This window comes from Peromyscus leucopus, chromosome 5 (genome assembly GCF_004664715.2).
Source record: "Peromyscus leucopus breed LL Stock chromosome 5, UCI_PerLeu_2.1, whole genome shotgun sequence".
NCBI lineage: Eukaryota > Metazoa > Chordata > Mammalia > Rodentia > Cricetidae > Peromyscus > Peromyscus leucopus.
In genome coordinates this window covers 125,886,127-125,910,305 of record NC_051067.1, presented here as the reverse complement: position 1 = coordinate 125,910,305, position 24,179 = coordinate 125,886,127, and the positions used below count along the sequence as shown (strand labels likewise).

The 24,179-nt window shown below is 50.6% G+C and overlaps 1 protein-coding gene across 3 annotated transcripts; it reads right to left on the bottom strand.

The window, feature by feature from the left end:
* Positions 1–4,400: 4,400 nt before the first annotated feature.
* Dpep1 (dipeptidase 1) lies at positions 4,401–19,069 on the bottom strand. 3 transcript variants are annotated; one of them, XM_028880883.2, is made up of 11 exons: positions 18,892–19,069; positions 11,495–11,652; positions 6,750–6,882; positions 6,366–6,498; positions 6,106–6,256; positions 5,876–5,945; positions 5,436–5,612; positions 5,268–5,352; positions 5,117–5,192; positions 4,814–4,949; positions 4,401–4,736 (listed from the first exon to the last, which is right to left on the bottom strand). In XM_028880883.2, the coding sequence occupies exons 2-11, from the start codon at positions 11,596–11,598 to the stop codon at positions 4,569–4,571; spliced, it is 1,233 nt and encodes a 410-aa protein (XP_028736716.1). In that variant the 5' UTR covers positions 11,599–11,652; positions 18,892–19,069; the 3' UTR covers positions 4,401–4,568. The 3 variants fall into 3 exon arrangements, with proteins under 3 accessions (XP_028736716.1, XP_037062238.1, XP_037062239.1); XM_037206343.1 differs by lacking the exon at positions 18,892–19,069 and adding an exon at positions 14,156–14,260; XM_037206344.1 differs by lacking the exon at positions 18,892–19,069 and adding an exon at positions 12,368–12,454.
* Between the last annotated feature and the right edge of the window lie 5,110 nt (positions 19,070–24,179).

Sequence of the window (24,179 nt, the reverse complement as noted above, 5' to 3'; positions counted from 1 at the left end):
TCTACATAGAGAAACCCTGCCTGGGAGTGGGGGGGAAGCCATGGAGGAATCCTGGTATTGGGTGTACAGGCAGACCCCTGGAGCACACATGCCAGTGGGCTAGTTTAATCCTGAATCAGTGAGTTCCAGATTCAGTTGAGACCTTATCTCAAAAGGTAGAGGGGTGGCTCAGAAGTTAAGAGCACTGGCTGCTTTCCCAGAGGTCCTGAGTTCAATTCCCAGCACCTACATGGTGGCTCACAACCATCTATAACTGTAATTCATGAGATCTGATGCCCTCTTGTGGTATACATGCAGGAAAAAACACCCATATACATAAAATATGTAAATAAAAAAAGAACTTAAGCTGGGCGGTGGTGGCCCACGCCTTTAATCCCAGCACTCGGGAAGCAAAGCCAGGCGGATCTCTGTGAGTTTGAGGCCAGCCTGGGCTACCTAGTGAGTCCCAGGAAAGGCGCAAAGCTACACAGAGAAACCCTGTCTCGAAAAACAAAAAAAAAAAAAAAAAAAAAAAAAAAAGAACTTATAAAAAATAGAAAATTAGAGAGTGATTGAGGAAGACAGCTGAGGTTGACATCTGAACTGTAAATGCATACTCATGCCCATGCATACACACCAAACAGAAATGGACTTTGTGTCACACTTTACACTCCCAGGAAGTATGAGTAGCTGACAAAATGCATGATGTATAACTCTCTGACAACATTAGGACTGTGTATTAATACTGTAAAAGCCAGCCTGGCCTTCTTCCTTATTTGTACCTTTAAAACATTTTTTTCCCTTTGAAACAGGGTCTTAATATGTAGAAGGCTGTTTTGAAATTCACTGTGTAGATCATGATGGTCTTGAACTCAGGGATCTACCTGCTGGGATTAGAGTCATGCTCCACCATGCCTGACGATTTGAAACTTCTACATTTTCCTTTTTTGTTGTTTTTGTTTTGTTTTGTTTGTTGTTTCTTTGAGACAAGGCCTTACTAAATAGCTCCCACTGAACTAGAGTTATTTGGCTGGCCTCAGACTTGAAGCTGTCCTGGTGCTGACTCCTGGGAGCTAGGATTACAGCTTTTTTCTTCTCTTTCTCTTTTTTTTTTTTTTGGTTTGGTTTTTGTTTTATTTTGTTTTGTTTTTCAAGCCAGGGTTTCTCTGTGTAGTTTTGGTGCCTGTCCTGGATCTCACTCTGTAGACCAGGCTGTCCTTGAACTCACTCCCGAGTGCTGGGATTAAAGGCATGTGCTACCACTGCTGAGCTGCTTTTTTCTTTTTTAAAGGAGATCTCAGGGCTGGAGAGGTGGCTCAGCAGTTAAAAGCACTGGCTGCTCTTCCAGAAGGCCTGAGTTCAATTCTCAGCACCCATGTGCCACCTCATAACCACCTGTAGCTCTAGTTGTGGGGGATCTGACACTTTCCTGGCCTTTGTGGGCACCAGGCATACCATGCATGGTGCACAGACATACATGTAGGCAAAACACCTACACACTTTTTGAAGTTTTTTTTTTTAAATGAGATGTTACTATGTAGCCCAGGGTGGCCTTGAATTCAAGACCCTCCCACTTTGGCCTCCCAAGAGGTTCAGATAAAATGTCAGCACCCCATCCATCTTGTTTATTTACCTCCTTTGACAGTGAAAAGCTGACTTTCACATTCACCTCTCCTTTTTGTTTATTTTCAACACTGGAGGTTGGACTCTGCCTCTTCGTTTTGTACCTGAAGTAGTGTCAGACTTAACTTCCTGGGGGTTGGGGTGGTTTGGTTCAGTGGTAGAGCACTTGTGTTGCAAGTTAAAGGCCCTGGGTTTGGTCCTCAGCTCCAAAGGAAGGGGGCAGGGACAAACTTACTAACTGTATCCAGTTATCAAGCTGTGTGTGTGTGTGTGTGTGTGTGTGTGTGTGTGTGTGTGTGTGTGTGTGTGTTTATACTGTTCAAGGTGATTGTGTGGTTCTGGTAGGTTCATTTGCATTATGGGAGACTCGCCCAACTTATCTGGACTTTTCTTTGGGGACATATGAAGTAAGTAACCCAGCCTTCAGTCAAGGTCGGCCTCACTTAGAATCCACTGCTTGCCTCAGATGCATTCCAGTGGTCTCCTGTAGGTCCCATTAGCTCAAAGGGCTGCCTTACCCATCATTGTTAGACAGAAAGGAGATCCCAGCTTATCTCCCTATACACAAAGATTAGAACCTGCATCCAAGGGGGGTGCTGCTGCTTCACCCCACCTCTGTGAAACCTGCTGCAGATCGACCTCGGGTTCTCGGCAAGGCCTGGGTGTTTCAGAGGGTGGTAACTTAGAACATGAAGATGGTTCCATAAAATCTGCTGATCTGAGTCTGATGGAACCCAAGATAGAAAGAACAAACTCTCAAAAGTTGTCCTCTGACTCCAGTGCATGCTGTGATGTGTATGTTCCCACTCTTTTACACACACACACACACACACACACACACACACACACACACACACACACGCCTTTTTGTTTGTTTGCTTGTTTTGAGACGAAGTCTCTCTACATAGCCTAAGCTGTTTGGCCTCTGTCTCTCAAGTGCTGGAATCAAAGGAGTGCACCACCATGTCCAGCCCCACAATTTTAAAATGAAAAGATGGTGGCCCACAGAAGGGAAAGGGGATAAGTGAACAAAACAAGGCCAACAAGCAGGAGGAGCTCTTCAGAACCAGATGAGATGTGTCACCGAGGTGGGAGCTATGGAGGGATTTTACTGTGTCTACGATTATTTTAGGCATCAGGAAGTCAAGGTCATCCTTAGCTGCATAGTGAGTCACATGAGACCCTGACTGACTCAAAAACAACAAAAAGATTATTTTAGGCAACTAAAAATTTTGAGTCAGGGTCTTGCTGTGTAGCCTTGGCTGATCTCAAGCTCGTGGTCATCTTGCCTGAGCCCTCTGAGAGCCAGGATTACAGGTACGTACCACACTATACCTGGGTCTAGGATTATTGTAGGACCTCTGTGTCTTTATTTCCCAGCTGTCAAAATGAGGTGTAATACTCTGGAAATACACCAGGGGGACCTTTTCTACTGCTTTGACTAGACAGCGAGCACAGAAACCTTTACTAAGCATTTTCTCATAAATTGATCCTATGTAGTCACAGGATGTTCCCCAAGACATTTAGACCAGAGAAGGATGTTGCTCACTGGGCCATGTTGTGACAGACACAGGAACAGAACCAAGTCGTCTTCTGTGCTAATACCCACAGACTTTGGGGATGGACAGGTTCCTATCCTTTCATTTCTTGGTGGCATGTGCAAATGGGTAGCCTAGCACATGGAGGACTCTAAAAGCCAACCTGAGGCTGGGCTCAGTTGGTAGCATGCTTGCCTAGCATGCACCGAGTTCCAGGTTTGATCTTCAGCACCATATAAACCAAGTGAGGTGGTCTGTACATGTAATTGAAACACCTGGGAGGTGAAGGCGGGAGATTCAGAAGTTCAAGATCATTCCATGGTTGCACAGTGAGTTGGAGGACCACCTGGGATACACGAGAGCCTGTCTCAAACAGTGAAAAAGTTAAAGCCAGGTGCATGGCCCTGTGGTCACCCCATAGGCTGTAGTTCTGCTCTACCTAGCTATTTTTTCAGGGAAGGCAGATCTGAAAGGACAGAGATATATAGCCATGAGGCTTCATATACTCAGGCAGTGCTATCCTTCACCCTCTGTGGGTACCTCTCAGCACGCAGGGACAGGCTCTCAACAAAGCAGTCCTTGCCCATGTCCATGAGGAGTGTCTAAGCAGTATGGACCAGAAAGGAGTCATTGGCCACTCAGCAGGACTGTCCCTCACAAGTTGATTCACAAGATCATCCTTGAATGTCCTCATTGGAAGGCCTGATTTCACTAACAGCCATGCTGTGTAACAGATATGAGACCACCTCTGTCCCTGTGAATCTGGGAAGACCTCCTTTTAACTGTGTGAGATAGCCTTGGAGAGTCCAGGCACCCATCCCATCTAGATCCCACTCTCCAAGGCTTGACCAAATTCAGATTTCCTGAGTCTTTTCCTAGCACTACAGAACCCAGATAAACGTGTATGTGTGAATCTCATATGTGTCAGAGTACATGTGTCCGTGTATGATATATATGTGCATCTGAGTGTATGTATATGTATGGGCTGTGTGCACATGAGTACACATTGTGGGGGTGTTGCGTACATGTGTAAGTGAGGGGGGAGGTAGCTACTGGAACCTGGACCATAATTTTTTAAACTAGCCAATGCCCATGTGGGACCTTTTGCAGATATCTGGGTTCTTTCCAGTCCCCCCACTCCAAGAACTCAGGTACTTTAATGTTCCTGTTCATACAGGGCCCATTCTCACAAAATCTGCCCTCCAGATGCTCAGCAGTACCTTCCAGGGCTGGCGTACTGACAACATACATACTCTGCACTTAAAGAGGTCATTGCATTTATTGTATGCCTGTGTCTTGCACTGTCCCCAGGTAAGCCCGCTGCTTGTTTGGGAAAGGGTGTGTTTTTGCAGGGACAACATGGGCTCTTGGCATGTCCAGTCTTCCCTGAGCTCTGAGAGCACTGCGAGAGGTTCTAGTCCTTCAGTATCACAGAGGATGCAGACTGAGGAGCAAGGAAGCCAAGGGGACCAGCAGGGCCCCCATCTGGAGGTGGATGCTGGAGGCTTGGGAGTAGCCATAATGTGTCCTGCAGGAGCCGCCCAGCTCTTCCAGGGGGATAGGCTCTTCCTCAGGAACTTGCATGTTATTGCTTACCTAGAGACAGACCCAAGTTAGGGAGCCTGCCTTGTGGGTGGGGGAAGGGCAGCAAACCCAAATGGCCACTTTCTCACCTGTTCAACTTCAGAGAAGACCCGCAGCAGGTTGTTAGCCAGTACACCTCTGACCTCTGTGTCTGTCCAGTTCCTCCTGAGAAGCTCCGCTATCAGGTCTGGGTACTTGGAAACATCCTCCAGTCCCTTGGGAAGCCTATGCCAAGACCAAGAGGACCACACATTGCAGACTGGACACTCTCCAGTCATATGAAGGCCAGAAGAGCAGGCTTGCAGCAAAATGCCCTGCACTGTGCTCAGGACACACTTCACCTCCTCTGTCCCATCAGCACATATCAACATAGAACAAGATGTCACTCTTACTCTGTAACGCCATCATAGTCTCCTCCAAGGCCCACAGCCTCAGCGCCTGCCACCTTCTTGATGTGGTCCAAGTGGTCTGTAGGGAGTAGCAGGTATGGGTCCTAAGCAAGGCCCTCCCCAGCTTGGTCACTGTGTGGTCATATCCACTTACCAGCCACTTGAGACAGGGTGGCATCCTTTGAGCAGGACACAAACATACTGTAGAAGTTGACCATCACCAGACTCCTCGTCTTGTTCTGCTCAGAGAGGGGTGGGGAATGAAGGTTGGAGAGGGCCCGTAGGAGACAAGGGGCTCCCCTTCACTTCTCAGATCCCTTACCACCAGCTCGAGGATTTCATCAGGCACATTCCGCCTGTGTGGACACACGCTGTAGGCTGAGGAGTGGCTGAAGATGACTGGGGCCTTGGACAGCTGCAGCGCATCCCTCATGGTGTCCACAGACACATGGGACAAGTCAATCATGACCCCCAGGCGGTTCATCTCCTTCAGCACTCTCTACGGGGAGACAGGATTGGGTACACCTCACAGACACTCTGAGCTTGGGGCGTGGGAGAGGCAGCACTGGATAGGTGTTAATTAGCCCTCTAGTGGCTGGAGGTTGTGGGGTACTCAGGATCCAGCATTCTGAATGCTCAGGGGTGCCAACAGACTCAACCCTGGAAAGGAGCACTGTTAGCTCCGTGTGACTGAGGTGTGACACTGCGCTGGACACCTTCCTAGCCCTCTGTCCTTTGGGGACTGTAGTCCTTCCCCCTCACCTTCCCAAACTCTGACAGTCCTTGGCTCTCAGCTTCGTCATCTCCTCTGTCCACCATCCAGTTGTCAGACCTGAAGAGAAACACACGTGTTCAGGGAGCAGGTCAGGAGTGTCACCCTCACCTGCCTAACAACCTGGCCTGGAGCTCAGGAGAATTCTGGGCATGAGTGAGGTCACGTTGGCTCTCCCCTTCTTACCCCATCCCGGAGCCTTCACAGAGGGACCCCTTACCAGGGTGTGTTGCAGTTGTGGGTGAGGGTCAGGTAGCGCATGCCCAGATGGTAGAGCGTCCGCAGGACACCCAGGCTGCTGTCGATTAAGTGACCACCTTCCACACCAATCAGACTGGCCACTTTCCCCTCCTGAAAAGCCTGTTGGATACCTACGAGAACAAAGGGGCGGGTGGCACTAAACACTCGGGTTTCCAAGCCCCACCCTCTACTAACGACCATGCCTGGCAGGAGGGCATCAGGGCCTTGGTGGGACACTACCTGAACTTTTGGTGACACACAAGAAGGTCTCAGGATAGAGTTGGCACATGCGGTGAATGACATCCATCTGTTCCAATATCCTTTTCACAGCGTCTTTGTTTTGGGTGTCACAAGGCAAGTATGCGGACCAGAACTGGGGGACCAAGGGGAAGAGCTGATAGCCCAGACCACTGGTATCTGAGCCTACCCCAGCATACATGTGGGTCTTCTCTCCTGCCCCTTTGGAAGCCCTGGGGCCTGGTCCAGATAGGTGTGCCCTGCCAAGGCCTGTAGCCCAGGGGACCAGGAGGCATGCTTCTCTAACGCAGGCCAAACCTAGACAGTCCCACAGGGAAGATAGGGGGAGACCCCAGTACAGAACAGATGGGAGAGCAGAGGAAGTACCTGGCCCCCGACAAAGCCAGCCCTCAGCTTCGGGATGTTGGTATGTGTCCCAGTCAGTGTGTTCAAGTTGGCCTCCGAGTTGTTCAGCCTGTTGTTGAACAACTTCAGCAGTTGCCAAGGCAAGTCGTTGTGCCTGGAGGGAAGAAGGGTCAGGGAAGTCTGCTTGGGCCTGTCGGCTTCTGAACCAGCTGGCTTCCAGACTGCCCTTCTCCAGTTCAAAATCCCACGGCTCAAGACTATCATGCAGACCTCAGAGGTGGAACACCTCTGCTTTGACTACACCTGCACACCGGTGAAATTCTTGATTGCACTCCAGGCCAAGTGACCATGAGCTGAGTATGGCTAGGCTGGCCTTCTTATGCGCCCCCACCTCAACCCCCAGGCAGGAGGAGAGGGCTGGGTCTGGGGGCTGGGAACCAATGCAGGTAGCTTATAGGGATATGACATTTTCAGTTCAAAGATTAAATTTGCCCCTTGAAGGAAAGCCGTGACACATAGGGAGTAGCCTGGTCTCCATCCTTCTGGGGAGTGAGGCGCCACTCATAGGATTCAGGCTCGTCTTTGTCTCTATTCCTAGGCAAACCGCAGCTCGCCTTTGGCCAGTTCACCTGACTCCAAAGGGCTTTGATCCTCTGAGTTCCACGGCGTTCCAAGGGAGCCAGTGCTTTCATGGAGGAAGGAGAGGGCCAACAGCCAGAACCTGGGCTAGCACAAGGGCTGTTCGTCACCTCTGCCTCTGCTGCCACAGGGCCTGAGTTGTCACTGAACTTCAGCAGAGTCCTCCAGCAGCCAGGGCAGGCTCACTGGAGTCGAGGCTCAGGCCCGGGAGAGCGCTTGCCACAGATCTGCACTGTGCTGGTTTGCACGCACGGGACTGCTGAGGAGGCATCCACAGCGTGCTATCAGTCCTGTGGCTGCAGCCTGTGTTCGCTGGGCCCTCCAGGCCCCTGTAAGGTGGGCAGAGACAGTCGCCCCTCCCCAGCTCTGGCTTTGTCCTCATTGTCCACTCCCATCTCCAATCCCAGTTCCTTTTTCCTACACCTAGGCTTCGGTATCTGTAACATGGGGTACCTTGGTATCCTCCCCAGAGAGTGCATTATTAAGGTAAATAAGTAACTATTAATGTAGTCATTTGGATCTGTCCGGAGAAATGCTTTGTTAGGCATCTTCATTCTTTTTTGTTGGTTTGTTTTTCAAGACAAAGGGTTTCTCTGTGTAACAGCACTAGCTGTCCTGGAATTAGCTCTGTAGACCAGGCTGGCCGGACCTTGTAGAGATCCGCCTGCCTCTGCCTCCTGAGTGCTGGGATTGAGGTTTGTGCCACCACCTCTCAACAAGTCTTCATTCTTATCAGAGCTTCTACAAAAACAGGACAGCTGTCCATCACTAGGCAATGTCATAAAGGCCTCACTGAGGCACACATACACAGTCCCTTATCCAAATGCCATTATGAAACACATAGGTTTTTTTTTGAGGGATGGTTTCTTTTGAGACAGGGTCTTACTATGTAGCCCTGGATAGCCAGAAACTCTCCATGTGGCCCAGACCAGCCAATAACTTTCTGTGATCTTCAAGCCTTCTACATGTTGAGATTACAGGCTTATGCCATTGTACCAGTCTGTTTGTTGTTTTATTATTATTTAGATTGATCTATTTCACTTTATGTGTATTTTATTTTTTGCTAGCATGTATGTTTGTGTGTGTATCATGTGTGTGCCTGGTGCCCACAGAGGTGAGAAGAGGGTACTGGATCACCTGGAACTGAATTTACAGATGGCTGTAAGCTACTATGTGGGTGTTTAGAATCGGACCCCCAAGCCAGACAGTGGTGGTGCACGTCTTTCATTCCAGCACTCGGGAGGCAGAGACAGGCAGATCTGTGAGTTCAAGGCCAGCTTGGTCTATAGATCGAGTTCTAGGTCAGCCAGGGCTGCACAGAGAAACCCTTTCTTGAAAAACAAAACAAAAAAAATTTAATATAAAAAATGACCCCTGTGTTCTCATTTCATTTGGTGGCATCTCTCCATCCTTCCATGAGTACACCATAAACAGGAATAAGAAAATTGAGAAGTGACGTCAGGAATTGTTGAAGTAAAGCCCTAAACCCAAACCAGATCTATTCAAAGGGATTGGCCAGGAGCATTTCTTCAAGAAGATTGGAGCCGCACACTGCCTGGCCTGGGACGTGCTGATTACTGCATAGCACCAGCTCCTCCAGCGGCATCTGCACTCTGTGGACCATAACCACAAACGAAGGTTGGCTGCTGAGGAGTTGAGAAAACTCCGTGTGGCTAAGAGTGTTCTAAATAACAAACATATAGTGAAGATGCTGGAAAAATACCTCAAGGGTGAGGATCCTTTTGCCAATGAAGCAGTTGATCTTGAGACAGAAGGAGATGAAAATGTAGGAGGGGAGGAGAAGGAGGAGACAGCAGAGGAGGTCGCTGCAGAGTCTTAGCAGAGGTGATGACAGCAGCAGTGAGAGCGGAAGAGGGTGAGGACAGCCAGCTGCAGAGCATGATGAAGTCCTGGCTGAAGTGGAAGGCTCTGTGGACACAGCGGAGACCAGTAGCGACCCGCACACTGAAAAGCTGCTGGAAGAGCAGGCCTGCGAAACAGCATCTGAAAATGGGAACACCACAGACAAGGCCCGAAGTGAGGCCGCTGAGGCCAGAAGTGAAGCGGTCATGGCAGCAGCAGAAGCAGAGGGCACCATACCTGTCACAGCTATCCCAGGAATCCTGGATGAGGAAGGGGACGAATTGACGCGGACTCTGCAGATACTCCCACAGAGTGACCCTCTCTTCCCTGCTTCAAGGGATGAGTTATCTCTTTGGTTTATAAGCAGTACTAGGGTGTGTGTGATTTGGTGGAAAGACTCAGCCATTTCCTTCCCAAGGTACCTCAAGGGCTGATGCCATACAGGGGATGGCTTCCCACCTCTGTTAGAATACCAAGAGGTAAACCATTTTCCCAAGTGGCCTTTGATGGCTGTGTGTGCGCTGCAGTTAGAATAATTAAAGTAGATCTTCCTGATATTTGGTTTAAAAAAAAAGATCCACACCCCAGTCCTCCACAAGAGCAGCCACTGCTCTTAACCACTCAGCCATCTCTCCAGCCCCTTATTTCTATTTTCTTTTTTATTTGTTTGTTTTTGTTTTTCAAGACAGGGCCTCTCTATGTAGCTCCAATTGTCTTAGAACTCTGTAGACCAGGCTGGCCTCAAACTTCCAGAGATCCACCTGCCTCAGCTTCCTGAGTACTGGGATTAAAGACGTGTGCCACTGTGCCTAGAGCTGTTTGTGTTTTTAAGCAGGGCCTTTCTTATAACCCAGACTGGACATGAGCTCATTCTGGAATCCAGCCTGGCCCTATGCCTGCAGTGACTGACCCTTTAGCCTCAACCTCCCAAGTGCTGGGATTACAAGTGGATGCAGCTACACCCAGCATCACGTGACAATCGACTTAGGTTTGTGACCAAGTACTAGGTCACCTTCCACCAATCATTTCTCCTTCACCCTGACCCCATCCACTCCCAGTCATGGCTTTTCCAGAGCCAGCCAAACCAGGAAGCTCCTTTGGAAAGCTCAGGGAATTCGCCCCTCCCTAGGGCTGGTGCCCAAGCCATCCCTCAGAAAAGGGATGCACAAGCTTTAGTCTCTGCACGTGAAGATCACTCCCAGAAGAAGGTCCGGGATGGGCTGGACTGCCTTCGTCCCTCTTACCCTACCCTTTGCACTTGGCACAGATTTATTATGATACACTTACTATATGGACAGATGAATGGGTATGGGCCAGCCAAGGCAGCCTTGCCAGGTCTCTGAGGCAGGGCTAGGTAGGCTCCAGGAAGGGGACTTTAATCTTTTGCCTGAGGACACTTACAGCCTACCTAAGAAATTCATCTCCATCGTGGAGGCTGGGAAGGGGTAGAGCACTTGAATGGGACTCTAGATACCTCAGGAGCCCCCTGCCATACTTGGAACCACTCTGCCCTCTTTCCTCATCCCCTCTCCACCCTCTTTGGGAAGACAAAATGGGAGCACAGGACTCCTGTCTCGGAGAGAACAGGGCCACCTCCGCCAGGTCAAACTGCAGTTCTAGCCTCTGTGTGCCTCTGGGATCAAGGGTGCCGGTGGGAGGTCCATTAGAGTCTCCCACAATAACGCAATGGAGAGTGATTGGTCAGCAGGGGCAGGCAGATATGATAGCTAGAAGTAGAGTGACCATGCTTCAGCCGGGAGAGGACAGATGGGAAGGAGCCGGTAAAAGGTCTTCAAGCAATGTCAGAGGGTTCAGGCAGTGTGAACTGGACATGTGGGACATCTCCACATGCAAGGAACAAGAGAGGCACTGGCATTTGGCATTTGGCTGGGCACGAGATGGAGGAGAGCCGGAAGGATTGCTCAAGAGGGCGGGGTAAAGCCACCCTCGCCTCAGCTTTTCAGCCGAGACTCAAGTAAGGGGCATGGATCGTTCCCTCAGACATATGAGTAGAGAGTTGGGAGACCTCAGAATCCCCCAGACACAACCAAAGTTGGAGTTTCAGGAGCCCTGGGAGCCGGTCGGGATGTTAACTCCTTCCTTCCCTGCCCTCTTTTGATGAAACCTTTTAGGTCCTAAGACTCTCCACCAAGAAGCCGAGGCCAGAAGAAGACAAGAACCATGGTACAGTAGGGAAACTGAGTCCCCAGTAGAGGTGTGAAGGCTTCTGGCCCTTTCAGGCACCTCAATAGGTAGCTACTCACCCATCAATGACCGGTGTAGTCTTCATGATTTCCTCTGCCTTGTTCCGGAATGAGGTGGAAGCACAGACGGCCAGCAGAGGCCAGAGCCACCAGATGACCAACATTACAAGGTCCCCAGGGATCTGCTTCCACAGCTGCCTTGGCACCCCTGTGCTGGCCTATACACAGAAAAAGAAAAAGAAAAAATAAAACCTGTCTAAGGGCCAGATGGAGCTGCTGTGTCTGTCAGGAGAAAAGACAGAGGCCTTTGGTCCAGGTAATTAAGACTGTGAGTCCTGTTTATAACACCCAGTGTTCAATGAGTAACCACTTCATTCCCTTTCAGGATAGGTAGCACAGATAAGTCCATACTGGGTGTTGCTGTCTTGGCTAGGCGGAGGTATAGAAAGACCCTGGGATTCCAGATCCTGGGAGGAGCTCCAAATGGGCTAGCACAAGGCAGTTTCTTTGTCATCAGGCTTGCTGGCACATCTGATCCCGGAGGCTTGGTACCTTTATGTAGGCCTGCCTTTGGGGCCAGTTCACTCAAAGTGCCTGAATTCTGACAGGCCAGGATTACAGTATCCACTAAAGATCCTCCTGATGCCTACCCTCCTCCAGGCAATACCTGGTGCTTCCTTTGCCCCTGGCCCTGAGAAGAAAGGCCATTTCCTCAGCAGGTGCCCAGGCTCCCGGGCCTCAGTTTCCCTCCTGTTGACAGCACCTCAAATGGTTGTTGGGGAGACTGGGTCAGGTAGCAGCTATCAATGTACCTCACCACTGGAGAAGAGCCACATTTATGTCATCTGCCGACCTCCCACAGTCTCTTGGCAAAGAGGCCCCAAGAATCCTTAGTACCAGGACCCTATACAGAAAGCGCCACTGTCCGTGTACCTCTGTGGTATCTGAGTCATCCTAGGTGTCCACACAGGCTACCCCCCTGACCTGTTGCAGACAAGAGGGACTCGGAGGCCTCCTGCTCTGATAGCTGCCACAGTTCCTGGGCTTGCAATGTGATCTGTGTTTGTGTTTTAAGGTTGTTGGGTGGGGGAGGGGGACAGGAAAGAACTTGCAGGGTAAGATACTGCCTGAGGCTGGACTGGAACTCACTTTGTACTCAGACTGGCATGAAACTTCTAGTGATCTTGCTGCCTTAGTCTCCCAAGTGCTGACATTACAGCCCTGCACCTCCACACCCCAGGCCTTCACTACGTTTTCCAAGTTATTGTTCTTTCTTCAACCCCTACAATTAGCCCGTTCATTTTTCCGTTACTCCTTTGCTAGCATTTTCTCTCCTTGTTTAGCAGGCTTACATAATCCTGTGTACCTTGCAGAATCCTTAGCGCCCACATCATGGTCCACCACATCCCTTTAGGAACAGTACACCGTGGATTCATTTGCTTCCTCCTCCTATTTTCTCTTCTGGTATTTTGCTTGTCTGCAATTCTTCTTCGGGTAAAGTCTCCTGAAATACTGTTGTCAGGTCTGCGTTCCCATCCTCACTGAATGAGCCTAGCAACCCCTCCCTATTGCTTCCAGCACCACAGTGTAGTGTCTGGACCATTCTGGAAATGCTGTTTGAGCTCTGGGTCTCCACACCTGGGAGCATCTCTTTATGATGCTTCCCCCGGAAGGACCGAACCTTCTGTTTAGACCTGCCTGCCTCTTGCTTATGTACAGCTTCCCATGTGTGAATTCATATTTGTTGTTGTTGAGATTGTCTTGTGTCACCAGGACTGGCATTGAACTCTTTTGGTTGTTGCTGTTTTGTTTTCGAGACAGGGTTTCTCTGTGTTGTCCTGGCTGTCCTGGAAGTCACTCTGCAGACCAGGCTGGCCTGGAACTCTGAGTGCCTCTGAACACTCTGCCTCCTGAGTGCTGACAAAAAAGGCGTGCACCACCATAGTCTGGCTTGGCCTTGGACTCTTAGCCTTCTGGCTTTGTCACCCAAGTGCAGGATTATACAAGTACACCACCGCACCCATCTTGGATTGTTAAAAACTACTTTTCAATTTTCTCCTCTCATCCCTGTATTGGTTTAAAAGCCCTAAAAGGGCTGGGGAATGTTGCTCAGTGGTATAGCATTTGCCTAGAATATATAAAGCTAGGGTTCCACTTCAGGTGCAGAAAACACAAAAACAAAATAGTTGGCCTTGTGGGTTTCCAGTTCAAATCCTGGGTTCCTATACTGTTGGTCCACTCAGAATTGTATCAGTTGGTCAGTTTCTCAGCCTCAGCTTCCTTGAAACTGAGAAGTCATTGTGTTACCTCCTCATTGGCAGGAAAAGTTCGACAGTGATTCTAACCTAACGCTGCGACCCTTCAATGCAGTTCCTCAAGCTGTGGCGACCCCCACCATGAAGTTATTTTCCATGATGCCGCGTAGCTGTAATTCTGCTATTTTTATGAATTGTAATATAAATAACTGAGATGCAGGATATCTGATATGAGACCCCTCGGTTGTAAGACCTTGTCTTTACAAACTGTGTCTTACTGTTTGTTCTGAACTTCTGATTGTCCCATGCTCTCCCACTGGGTGCCGTTCTCACAGTCTTCCAGGCTCCTGATACTCCAGTCTCCCCTCACCACCTCGATCCCTTCTTCCCTCCCAGACGCTCTCATCCGACTTTGCCTCCTTCAGGATCCCTGGCTGCCAGCTGGGAGCCTACAGCTTCCACTTACCATCTGCACTTTAACTGCTCCTCCTCTTTGGCTTAGCCTCTTACTTGATCAGGACAAGTCCTCACAACATTCTCTGGCAGCGGGTGTGTAGGGCTCCATCTCTGAGCTTTTACAAGCCTGCATTATGTCTATTCAGCTTTCACACCAGGTCAACAGTTTTGCTGGATGTGCAGTTCTGGGGTGTAAATCATTTCCCCATGATCTTGAAGGCTCTGCAGTCTGTCTCACTTGAACTTTTGGTAGGAACAACATCAGATCAGCTGATACAGAAATAATAACTTATTACTCTAGTTCTTTGTAGATGGCATGCTTTTTCTTCTCTGGACATTATCACCTCTTCATCCTGACAGTTCTGTGATTTCTCAATGAATGACATGCTTTTGAATCTCCTGTATCTTCCAACTCATTAATTGAGAGTGACCTTGAATTTAGGATCTTCCAGCCTCCTACTGCTCAGTGTGGGATTACAGGTATGTGCCAACACACCTGGTTTATGAGGCACTGGGAATAGAGTCCTCGAGCTTCATGTGTGCTAGGAAAAGACTCCCCCAGTTGAAGTACATCTCTAGCTCCCTCTTTTATGGACATGTTCATTCATACATATGTTACACTTGGTTCGTATTTGCCCCCACTGCCCCTCCCAGCCTTCTTTTCACCTTTCTTGTGGGTGTGTCTATGTGTAGGTGGGTGTGTGTTTGTGTGTATGCAGGTACACATGCGTGTGCAAGTGATGTAGCCTACAAGGCTAGACCATTTTGTTTTTGGAGTGAGTGAAGTGGAACCCTAGCTTCGGGCATCTGAAGCTAGAGGGCAGCCTTTTTTGAGAAAGGTCTCTCACTGGTGTTGTTCCCCGGGAACGGGATTTTCGAGACGGATCTCTCACTGGGACCTGGGGTTTACTGATTCGGCTAGGCAGGCTGGCCAGTGAGCACCAGTGAGCTGCCTGTCTGTGATTCTCTCACACAGCGTTTTATGTGAGGGGTAGGGATCAAACTCAGGTCCTCATGCTTATGTGGCAAATAGTTTACCTGCTGAGCCATCTCCCCACACCCTGCTTTTCATTCTGAGGTGGTGACTTAGCTGGCCTTGGCCTTGAACTTTCAGTCCTCCTACCTAGGCTCACACCCCATGATGCCCTCCCTGCCTTGTTTCAGGTTTTCGTGTGACTGTGTGTGTGTGTGTGTGTGTGTGTGTGTGTGTGTGTGTGTTTCTTTTTCTGTGCCATTGGGTGACTTCCTCTCTTTGTCTTCACGTTTGACTTCAGAAATTATATATCCAACTTCCCAAGACTGCCTTCGCGCTCTCCCCCTTGGCATTCTGCTCTGGTTACGAAAGCCACATCCGTTTGCAGCAACACTATTTTCTTTTGTTCCCTTGGTTTACTGAGTGAACTCCAGCCTCTGTTTTCCTGTTTTCTGGAGCTTCCATTGATTGCACTGACAGCATTCCATGAGCAGCTGGCAAGCCCTGTTGCTCCCTTCCTGAGGTTTAAGGCTAGAGCAATGGCAAGGCGGGCTGGGCCGGGCTGTGTGGGCTCCTTCTCAATTTCGGCTTAAATGCAACAAAAGGAGCCCACCACAGCCACAGCGTCCTTAAAGTGGGCCAGAAACACTGTCGAGAAAGGCTGTCCTGGTTCTGGAATATTCCTGTCTCAGGGATGTCTCTTAATATTTTCCTTCTTCCTTGACTGGGTTATAGTTCTCTCTGTCTGTCTCTGTCTCTCTCTCTTTTTCTCTCTCTCATCTCATCTCTGGCATTTCCAGAATCCCAGTGTCAATCAACTCCAACTTCAGCTATCTGCACCATCTCTACTGGGTTGGGGAGCCTCCCTTCAGTCAGTCTGTAGACACTCTCCACAGGGCTCGACCCTTCACAGATTTCCTCCCTCACACCTCTCCTTCCCACAGTGTGCTGTGACCTTTGCCTTCTGACCAACCCTTTCTGCTCTCCTGGTATTGCAGATTCTTCTCGAATTTTTCCCTTCCTTCCTCTTGATGGTTAAGAACAGGAGGCTATACACATATCCTGCTGATACCTCCTAGAGGATTCAGTGGGAGCAGGAGCTGGAACTATGTTTGTTTCCGTTTTGACTTGGTGTGGGGTGGCTTTTTTAAAAATTTTGTTATGTTTAGTTTGGCGTTTTGTTGTTTTTAAAACAGGATCCCATTCTGCAGCCCAGGCTGGCCTTGAACTCTCAGTGATCTCAGTCTTAGCCTCCCAGGAGCCAGGATGACAAGCCTAAGTCTCACATGATACTATGTCTGTTCTTAATTGCTATTTCTTCCACTGGTCCGAATGTCTTGCATGGCAGGGTCTCTGGTGCCCTCACATTCTTGACTGGCCTAGATGCTTCCCCATGGAAAGAGCCAGGACCTGACTGGGCGGCAGCAGTCTGGAGTGTGTTTGGCCTGATTCCATACATACAATCACTACAGGAAACAGGTACTGGCATTAGGAGCACCAGCTTTAGACCAAGACAACCCTAGTTTAGGTTCCTGGATGTGATAGATCCAAATATCCCTGATACAGCTGTGCCCAGACCTCCCCAGACTGTACCTGTCACCACTCGACATTGACACAGCTCCCTGGGGATCAAGCTAACAGTCCTGATGCACAGACAGCAGCAGGCCAGAAATCAAGTGGCTTCTCTGGGTCATCCAGTTCTTTTTTTCTTTTTACATTTTTGCTTGTTTATTCTCTCTCTCTCTCTCTCTCTCTCTCTCTCTCTCTCTCTCTCTCTCTCTCCCCCCCCCTCTCTGGCTGTCTGTGTCTCTCTCTATGTGTACATGTATGTTGCATATCTGTATATATGTACATGCATGTGTGTGTGTGTTTCAGACACTGCTTTCTACCTGCCTTGATGATCCCTTCTCAAGAGATCTACACCCAAACCTTGCTTCAGGTTTTGCTTTCAAACTTACAGTTGGCCTTGAACGACATCCCTTTATTCTATGCACAGGATGGTGTTACTCATTAGAAAGACATGCTCACTTACCAAAAGCAGAAGAAACACAGTAAATAAACACACAGTGCCTAAACAGTGCTGTTCAATCCCAGCCAGAGCCAGAGAGGACAGGCCACAGGAGCACCACAGGGAGAGTTCACAGTGCATCCGTGAACCATTTCCCAACCCAGGAAATGTGCCACATTGACGGGGCACCCCTGGAGTGACCAAGTTCTGACACTGAAGCCCCTGGAATAAATTACTAGCCAGGGCTTATCACAGTTCCTTATACCAAGCCACATGACGTGGGACCATAGGAAGCTGCCGCTAAGCTTCTCTTGTAACCTGAGACCCAGATGGGCTAACTTGACCCTGATCATGCCACCAGGCAGCCACAGAGCAGATGGGGTAAGTGCATAGCAGCACAGAGACCTCAGATCTGTGACTCCACGTCCTCCAATACACACAGGTCACGGAGCACGTGCAAACACAAAGACATCTGAACTACATCCACACGGTTACCACTCACACACAGCAAAAACACAGACAGACTCCACAGACATGTTTCTAAATGTACATTACAAGTGTACTCCCTTGTAAACACCATCCACAGCAAACACATGTGGACACATACATCCATGTTTGATTGTTACTCTCTGTACAGAGGGATCCATGCAAACACAGGTCTACCAGGTCCCACACATTTTTCACAGATCGGCACAGACAGAAACCCTTGGGCACACCCCAAACAAGCAGTTCCAGATGTGTGGACAAGCTTATGAATATATGTGTGACGTTTTCCATACATATTAAACAAACATATACTCAGATGCCTAGACAGCTACACATGTGCCCACATAAGCCTGTCATCTCTCCACATAAGACTCGGAGGCCTCACACTCTGCATATGGCCCTGTCACATTTACCTGTGGCCCGGGGTGGTCACAGCCAGCCACTCTGGGTAGTAGTTGGTTCCTAGGCCCACTCATGTGCCTGAGTGCTGCATTCAGTTTCCTATGACTACTTGTGGATTCTGGAACCTAGGGCCCCCAAATGAGCTTCCAGGAAGTCCGCACGTGGAGTGGCGACCCGAATGTCATCTATCCTGTCCTTTTCCCCAGAGTTTGTCACTGGGTCACAGATGGCCCAGCAGACCAGCCTGTCTCCCAGCTGCATACCAGGCTGATATCTGCACAGAAAGATCCCCCCAGACAGCTGAATTTTCAGGCCCAACAGCCAAGCCCTCACTCGGACCTCTGTCCCCAAAGCCTAGCTCCCTCCCCGGGGGCCATGTCGTGAGGTGTCTCAGGCCACCTGAAGAACAGCTTTCCCTCCCATCGCCTCCAGCTCATCCTCGGGTTGGTGAACTCTTCATATCTCTCCTCATCCCTCCCAGGAGTCCTGTACGTCTCCTGGTGAACTGCTCCCCCAAGTCATCTGTCTCTTTTGTCGCCCCAGCCTTGCACGCCCTGGCTGCATCTAAAAAGGTCCTGCTCTTAGCTTCATCCTCCCCCTCCGCCACACTGTCCTGGGCATCCAGATGCAACACTTGTTCTGCCTGGGGCTAACGAGGCCCCCCTGTCCGTCACCTGAAAGCTCTCAGCCTTGGGAACCCTCTCCCTTCAAGGTGTTGCATGATGTCGCTTACGGGACCCACAGACACTGCTCCCTCTCTGTAGGTTTCCCCTGCTCGCTCGTGGGATGTTTTCTACCCAGAAATGGAAGAGACTTTCTGTACCTCATTATTGCTTGGCCTCTACCCAGGTCTACTTCCCAGCACCCCAACACTCACCACAGGCACACGCAGGTCAGGGGGTACAAATGTAGCTTCAGTCCTGTGGCTGAAACCCAGAGAGACAGACAGCCTGCTCCCGAGTTCTCCAGCTTTGAAGGGCCACCTCTTTAAAAGGGAAACTCCCCGGGGCTTCACGATGTGCCAAGGAGAGCAGACAGGGCTAATGCCTCACACATGCCGGCTGTTCCTTGTCTCTGAAAGGCACGCACGCCCTCAGTAATGAAGAACATCCGGTGGGATCCGGGTCTCTGGGTCAAAAATCTGCAGGGTCAACAAGCCTTTGGGGCCACAGGCAGTCTTGGGCTCTCCACCTCAGAGGTCGTGGCATCAGTATCAAGTTATCTGAGCTATGCACCAGGTTAACGAAGTTAGGCTTCAGGTTAACTGAGTTAAGAAGCCAGAGGAGGCGTCTGGGCTGTGGGCTTCAGAGTGGATGCATGCTCTTGGGTTCATTGTGCTGAGCTCAATGTTCTGAGGTAGCCTTGGGACTTGGAGCCACATGTTTTCCTCCACTTTCTGATCCCTTATCACGCCACTCATTACTGCCGGACAAATGACCTGTGCTTTCTAGTTGGGAGAGTTTCTTCCCCAACCTAGGAATGAACCAACAGCACTAGGGCCAGTCCTGGGGGCCCCTGAATCCTTTTTTCAAACAAGCAGGGCTGAATTTTCTCCCTCCTCGCCATAAGGAGAACCAGAAAGCAACCTCAGATTGGAATGTTCTGGCAGAACTACAGGCCTTTCGAAACTGTGGGAGGGTCTGGTGACTTGTGAGCCAGAGACTAGGCTTCGGAGTGGCTTCAAAATTCTGTGGTGACAGAGAGCAGAGCATCCCTGGTGGGCTCTGGAAGATGGGAGGAAAGGCCAGGCCACTCGCCAGCTCCACCTGGACAACCTGGCTAGCCAGTGATGCTATTCAGACCCCAGGTTTCAGAAGGGGACAGGCACAGTGGAGGAGCCTCAGATGCAGACTGGGGACCTCCCCATCCTAGGTGAGGGGGTCTGGAGAGGAGTGGGACACAGACAGGGACAAACCATATCCTGTTCTCCCTCTGGAGTCAATTAACCTTAGCCACCCAGTGCAGAGACCCCACTCTGTGGGTACAGGGGTGGGCCAGGATCAGGACCAGGGAGAAGAGGCTGGGGAGAGCCCTTGTCCTGGAGGAGGTGAGGGCTCTGGATAAGGGCCTGGCAAATGGATCTAGCCCACATTTGGATAGCTTTGGGGTCCCTCCTGAGTCCTTAGTTCTTTTAGGGGTTGTCAGGTGAAGTCCCCAAGTGCCCTACTTCTACTTGGGGGGTCTGTCTCCTTGCACAGTTAGGAGCTGGGTGGACAATGGGGCTAGGAAAGGATGAAGGCACATGGCCTCCTGTTCCTGCTGGTACCCTGGGAAGCTCACTAATCTTTCTGAAAGTCCTTGAAGAGAAAACACCTTAGCATGCTGTTAAACCAGGAGCACCTCGTAAATGGCCACCAGCAAATGGCCTCAGGACCAGTACTAGGACTCCAGCTCCTGTGGGGATGTGGCTGCAGGAGGCTTACCACTTGCCTGAGTGGGCATCTGGGGGAAGGCCCACAAGGCCTATTGGATGGTTACAGCAGTGCTCAGGAGCACTGAGAAGCAGCCCATCTACACCCTGGAACGCCCAGAGCTGCCTTAAAGCCCTGTCGTCACCTTGAGGTCTTAGTTTTAGCTTTGATACTTTTTCACAAGCAAGTCTGATGCCTGTGCGTTATCTGCCCCAGCTTGAGGTGACTGCCTGGGCAGAGCACCAAAGTGGCCTCCTCGTCTGTCTTCAGCACTGCAGACAGGGTAACTTCCTGCTGCTGAGCAGACAGCCTGAAGCCTCGAAGACAGACATGGCCTCTGTCTCTAGAAGTGTGCTCAGTGTAAGTGCGCATGCTACCTGAGCAACGACTCTTGCTCCTACAGGAGCTTTGTGTGTGTGAGGCAGAACTGCTCTTTCCCCCTCCATGCACTTGGACCCCAAACCTAGAGGAGAGGGGGCTGGGCTCTGTCTTGACTCCTCCCTCTCCTCTTCCGACTCTCCACCAACTTGGATCCACGTCTTCAGGCTCAGCTTCCTTAGTTCTTCACAGACCAATTCCTAGGAGATCCCTGTATGAATCTAGCTGCCTGTTCCCTTTCTACCACACCCTATCACGACTCTTAATTGTGGTAACAGACAGTTGTCCCCAACCCAGCTAAGGAGAGGCCTCCTACAGACCTTCTCCAGTGCCCTTCTACCCACCCCTCAGTTCCTCCCTCTAGCCGGGTGGACAATGGTCAGAGCTGACCATTGCTTACAGTGTGGCCTTTGCTTCCCAGGATTTTGGCCTTGAGTGCAGATCTTACCCTCACTTCCTAGAGATGTCTCAGCCCTTTGGGTTCCACCACTCTATGGGCTATGCTGCCTTGGTAAAACTGTCACTGTCCTGCCGGTTTTCAGCCTGGCCATCCTCCTAGCTGTCCTTGGGCACCACTTGGATTACCAGCTCCAGGTGATCTTCAGCCCTCGGGGGTCCCTGTGCCTCAGGCTCTCAAGTGGCTCCAGGGTCAGCAGTTCGGCACCCACCTGGACCCTTCCAGCAGGACCCAACACTCTCCACACAGTATGTGCCAAGGAGTCGGAGAACTATGTGATGCTCACTGGGGACCTCCTGCGCCAGTTCTTGACCTTGAGCTTTTCTAGACATATTCCCAAGTGTCTATGAATCTGCTAAGAGCCTGCCTCTCCCTCCCGCAGAGGCAGATAGCAAGTGTCTCTACTGGCTGACTCTGTAATACTTTACCGACAAACTCTGTCATATCCCTCCTCTGAGACTGTGTCCCATGACCCATCTCCCCCATCTGCTGCTGCCCCTAACAGATGGGGTGTGGGTCCTTTAGCTGCCTGTGTGGCCTTGCCTGTCTCAGAGTCCATCTCTGCTCTTACGACTGCCCCATTCTCTAGAATCCCCCAGAACTTAGCCCCGGTTCCCAGACCCAGCTTCTTCTTGAGCACCTCTGGCTGTAAATGTAGAGCATTTTCAGCTCAATACATTGCTGCATCTTGTATCATCACGGCCTTCCCTCTTCCGGCAAGCTCCAGCAGACCTTCAGGATCTTCACTGTCTCCTCACTGTGGGATGGTTAACCTTATGTCAGAGTGACTGGCCCTCAGGATTCCAGAGCAGGTCACTTTTTCTTGGAGTGTCTGAAGGTATTTCTAGATGAAACTCACAATCACAAAGCAGATGCCTCCAAGGTAGGTGGGTCTCAAGGGCATCACTGGGGGCCTGAATGGAACATGAGGTTCCCAAGTGCAAGCATATTCTCCCACCTGCTGTCCAAGTAGGACTGTCGTCACCTGACTTTAGCATCAGCTGGAGCTTGTACCCCAGCTTTCTGGCCTCCTGCGTGCTAGTTGTGGAACCAGGTCTTACTAATGAATCTCTACACACTACCCACACTTTCTGTCGGCTCTGTTTCTCTGGGGACCTTGTCTCCTACTTGCATCCTTCAGTAAAGCCAGTCAGAGGAGCCTGCTCTCATGTCTCATCTCCTGCATGCCCCACCGATACCTGGTCAACTTCTCTCTGTGTTCTCAGTACTGTGGTAGGATGTCTTTTACCCTGGCTTAAAGACCACTCAGAACCCTCAGAGGTCCCATCCCCACAGAGAAGACCTTTAGGGGACCTTCCATGACATATGAAAGGACCCCAGCTTCACCCTACTCCCTCTCGGCGCCACCCTATCTATCTAGCGCATTCTAGCTCTCCAGATGTGCTCAAGGCCACAGGACATCTGCATCTACCTAAACGTTCTGTTCAGAAGCCCAGGGCCTCTGCACGCTTCCTCTGCGGCCAGGCTCTCTCAGCACTTTTTCAAGCTTCCTAGGCCTCCCCAGCTTCTAGCAGCTGCAGATTGCTCAGGGTTGGCTTATTGTCTGGTCCTTCCCCTAGGGAGAGGTCCATGACCTCAGAGGTCTAGTTTGTTCATTCTGGTATGTTCTGCCAAGAATGAATTACGAGGGGTCAAGGAGCGAAGTGCAGACTCAGTCTTTCCGATGCCTGGTTAGCCATCCTGGGTCCATTGCTGCCTCCACACTTGACCTCCATGCTTGCCTAGGAGCCGTGGCCAGGCCTGGGAGTTCCAGTTGGTTTTGAGGCAGATGGAGCAGCTGGTGGGAGGGGAGAAGGGTGGTTTGTCCCCAGGATGGGCCATCTCTGTGACTCTATGCTATTCCCAGTGACTACTTCTGGCCATTTTTTTTTTTTTTTTCTTTCAGTTTCTGAGCCAGGTTCCTGTGCAGACATTCAGGTGCTTCCTATTGTTAGGAAGTTCACGGGGCATCCAAGTGCACACGACATCTGCAGATAAGTTTGAAGTCCACGCACCTTACCATGAATCTGGGTGGGTCCTATTGGTTATTGTTGAAGATGATTGTGGTGAAGTCTTCTCTAAGCTTCCTCCCTGGGTGGGGTGGGTCCAAGGCCAGCCTGTCTGTTGACATCTTCGCTGCTTCCTCAGCAAATCGCCTTGATAAATCCTTGATCATGACCTCAGAAGCCCAGCCTCCCACACTGCATGCCAGAAAAGCAGAGTCAGAGTCTGGGCAGAGAACAGAAGAGAGGAGGGGCGCCTGTGGGGGCTGCAAGGTCCTGGACTGGGAAACGGGGAGGAGGGAACGCGAGGCTGACAGAGACACGGCATTCCACAACTCCTCATCCTGCCTGAGAACCTGAGGCTGGCGAACACTCGGGAGCAAGGCCGGGCACTCAAGCCCGTCTCAGGGAAGTGCCCCGCAAAGCTGCTCATGCTCAGTCTTGAACTCCCGACAAGGAGGCAGGCCTACCCACAGAGCTGGTGTTCCTGTCACCACACACATCATCCGCCAGGTTACCGCGGCTGCTGCCCTCTGCTGACCGTGTCCCCACCTGCTTTCCATGGGGACTGACGACAGTCTGGGGGTGGGGAGTGGGGATAAGGGCAAATGTAAACCTAGGAGGTCACGTGACCCTGGAAAGCTGTTCCTCGTTGTTCACGGTGGGCTCAGTTTACAAACCCTGAGGACCTGACTGGACTGCCAAGTGCTTGGTGCCGTCACTGCTGTCCATGGCCCCCTCTCTCCAGGCCCCACTTGTTAATTTCCCCCTTCCTCCCCGGGAACAAGCCCTGGTGCTATCCTTCTTGCCTGGCTCTGCAAACCCAGGAATGAAAGCACAGAGCCATAGGAATGGGGGCCGTGATTCATACTCTGGCACAGCGTCACGTGGGTTCTAATCTCTTGCCTGGGCCACT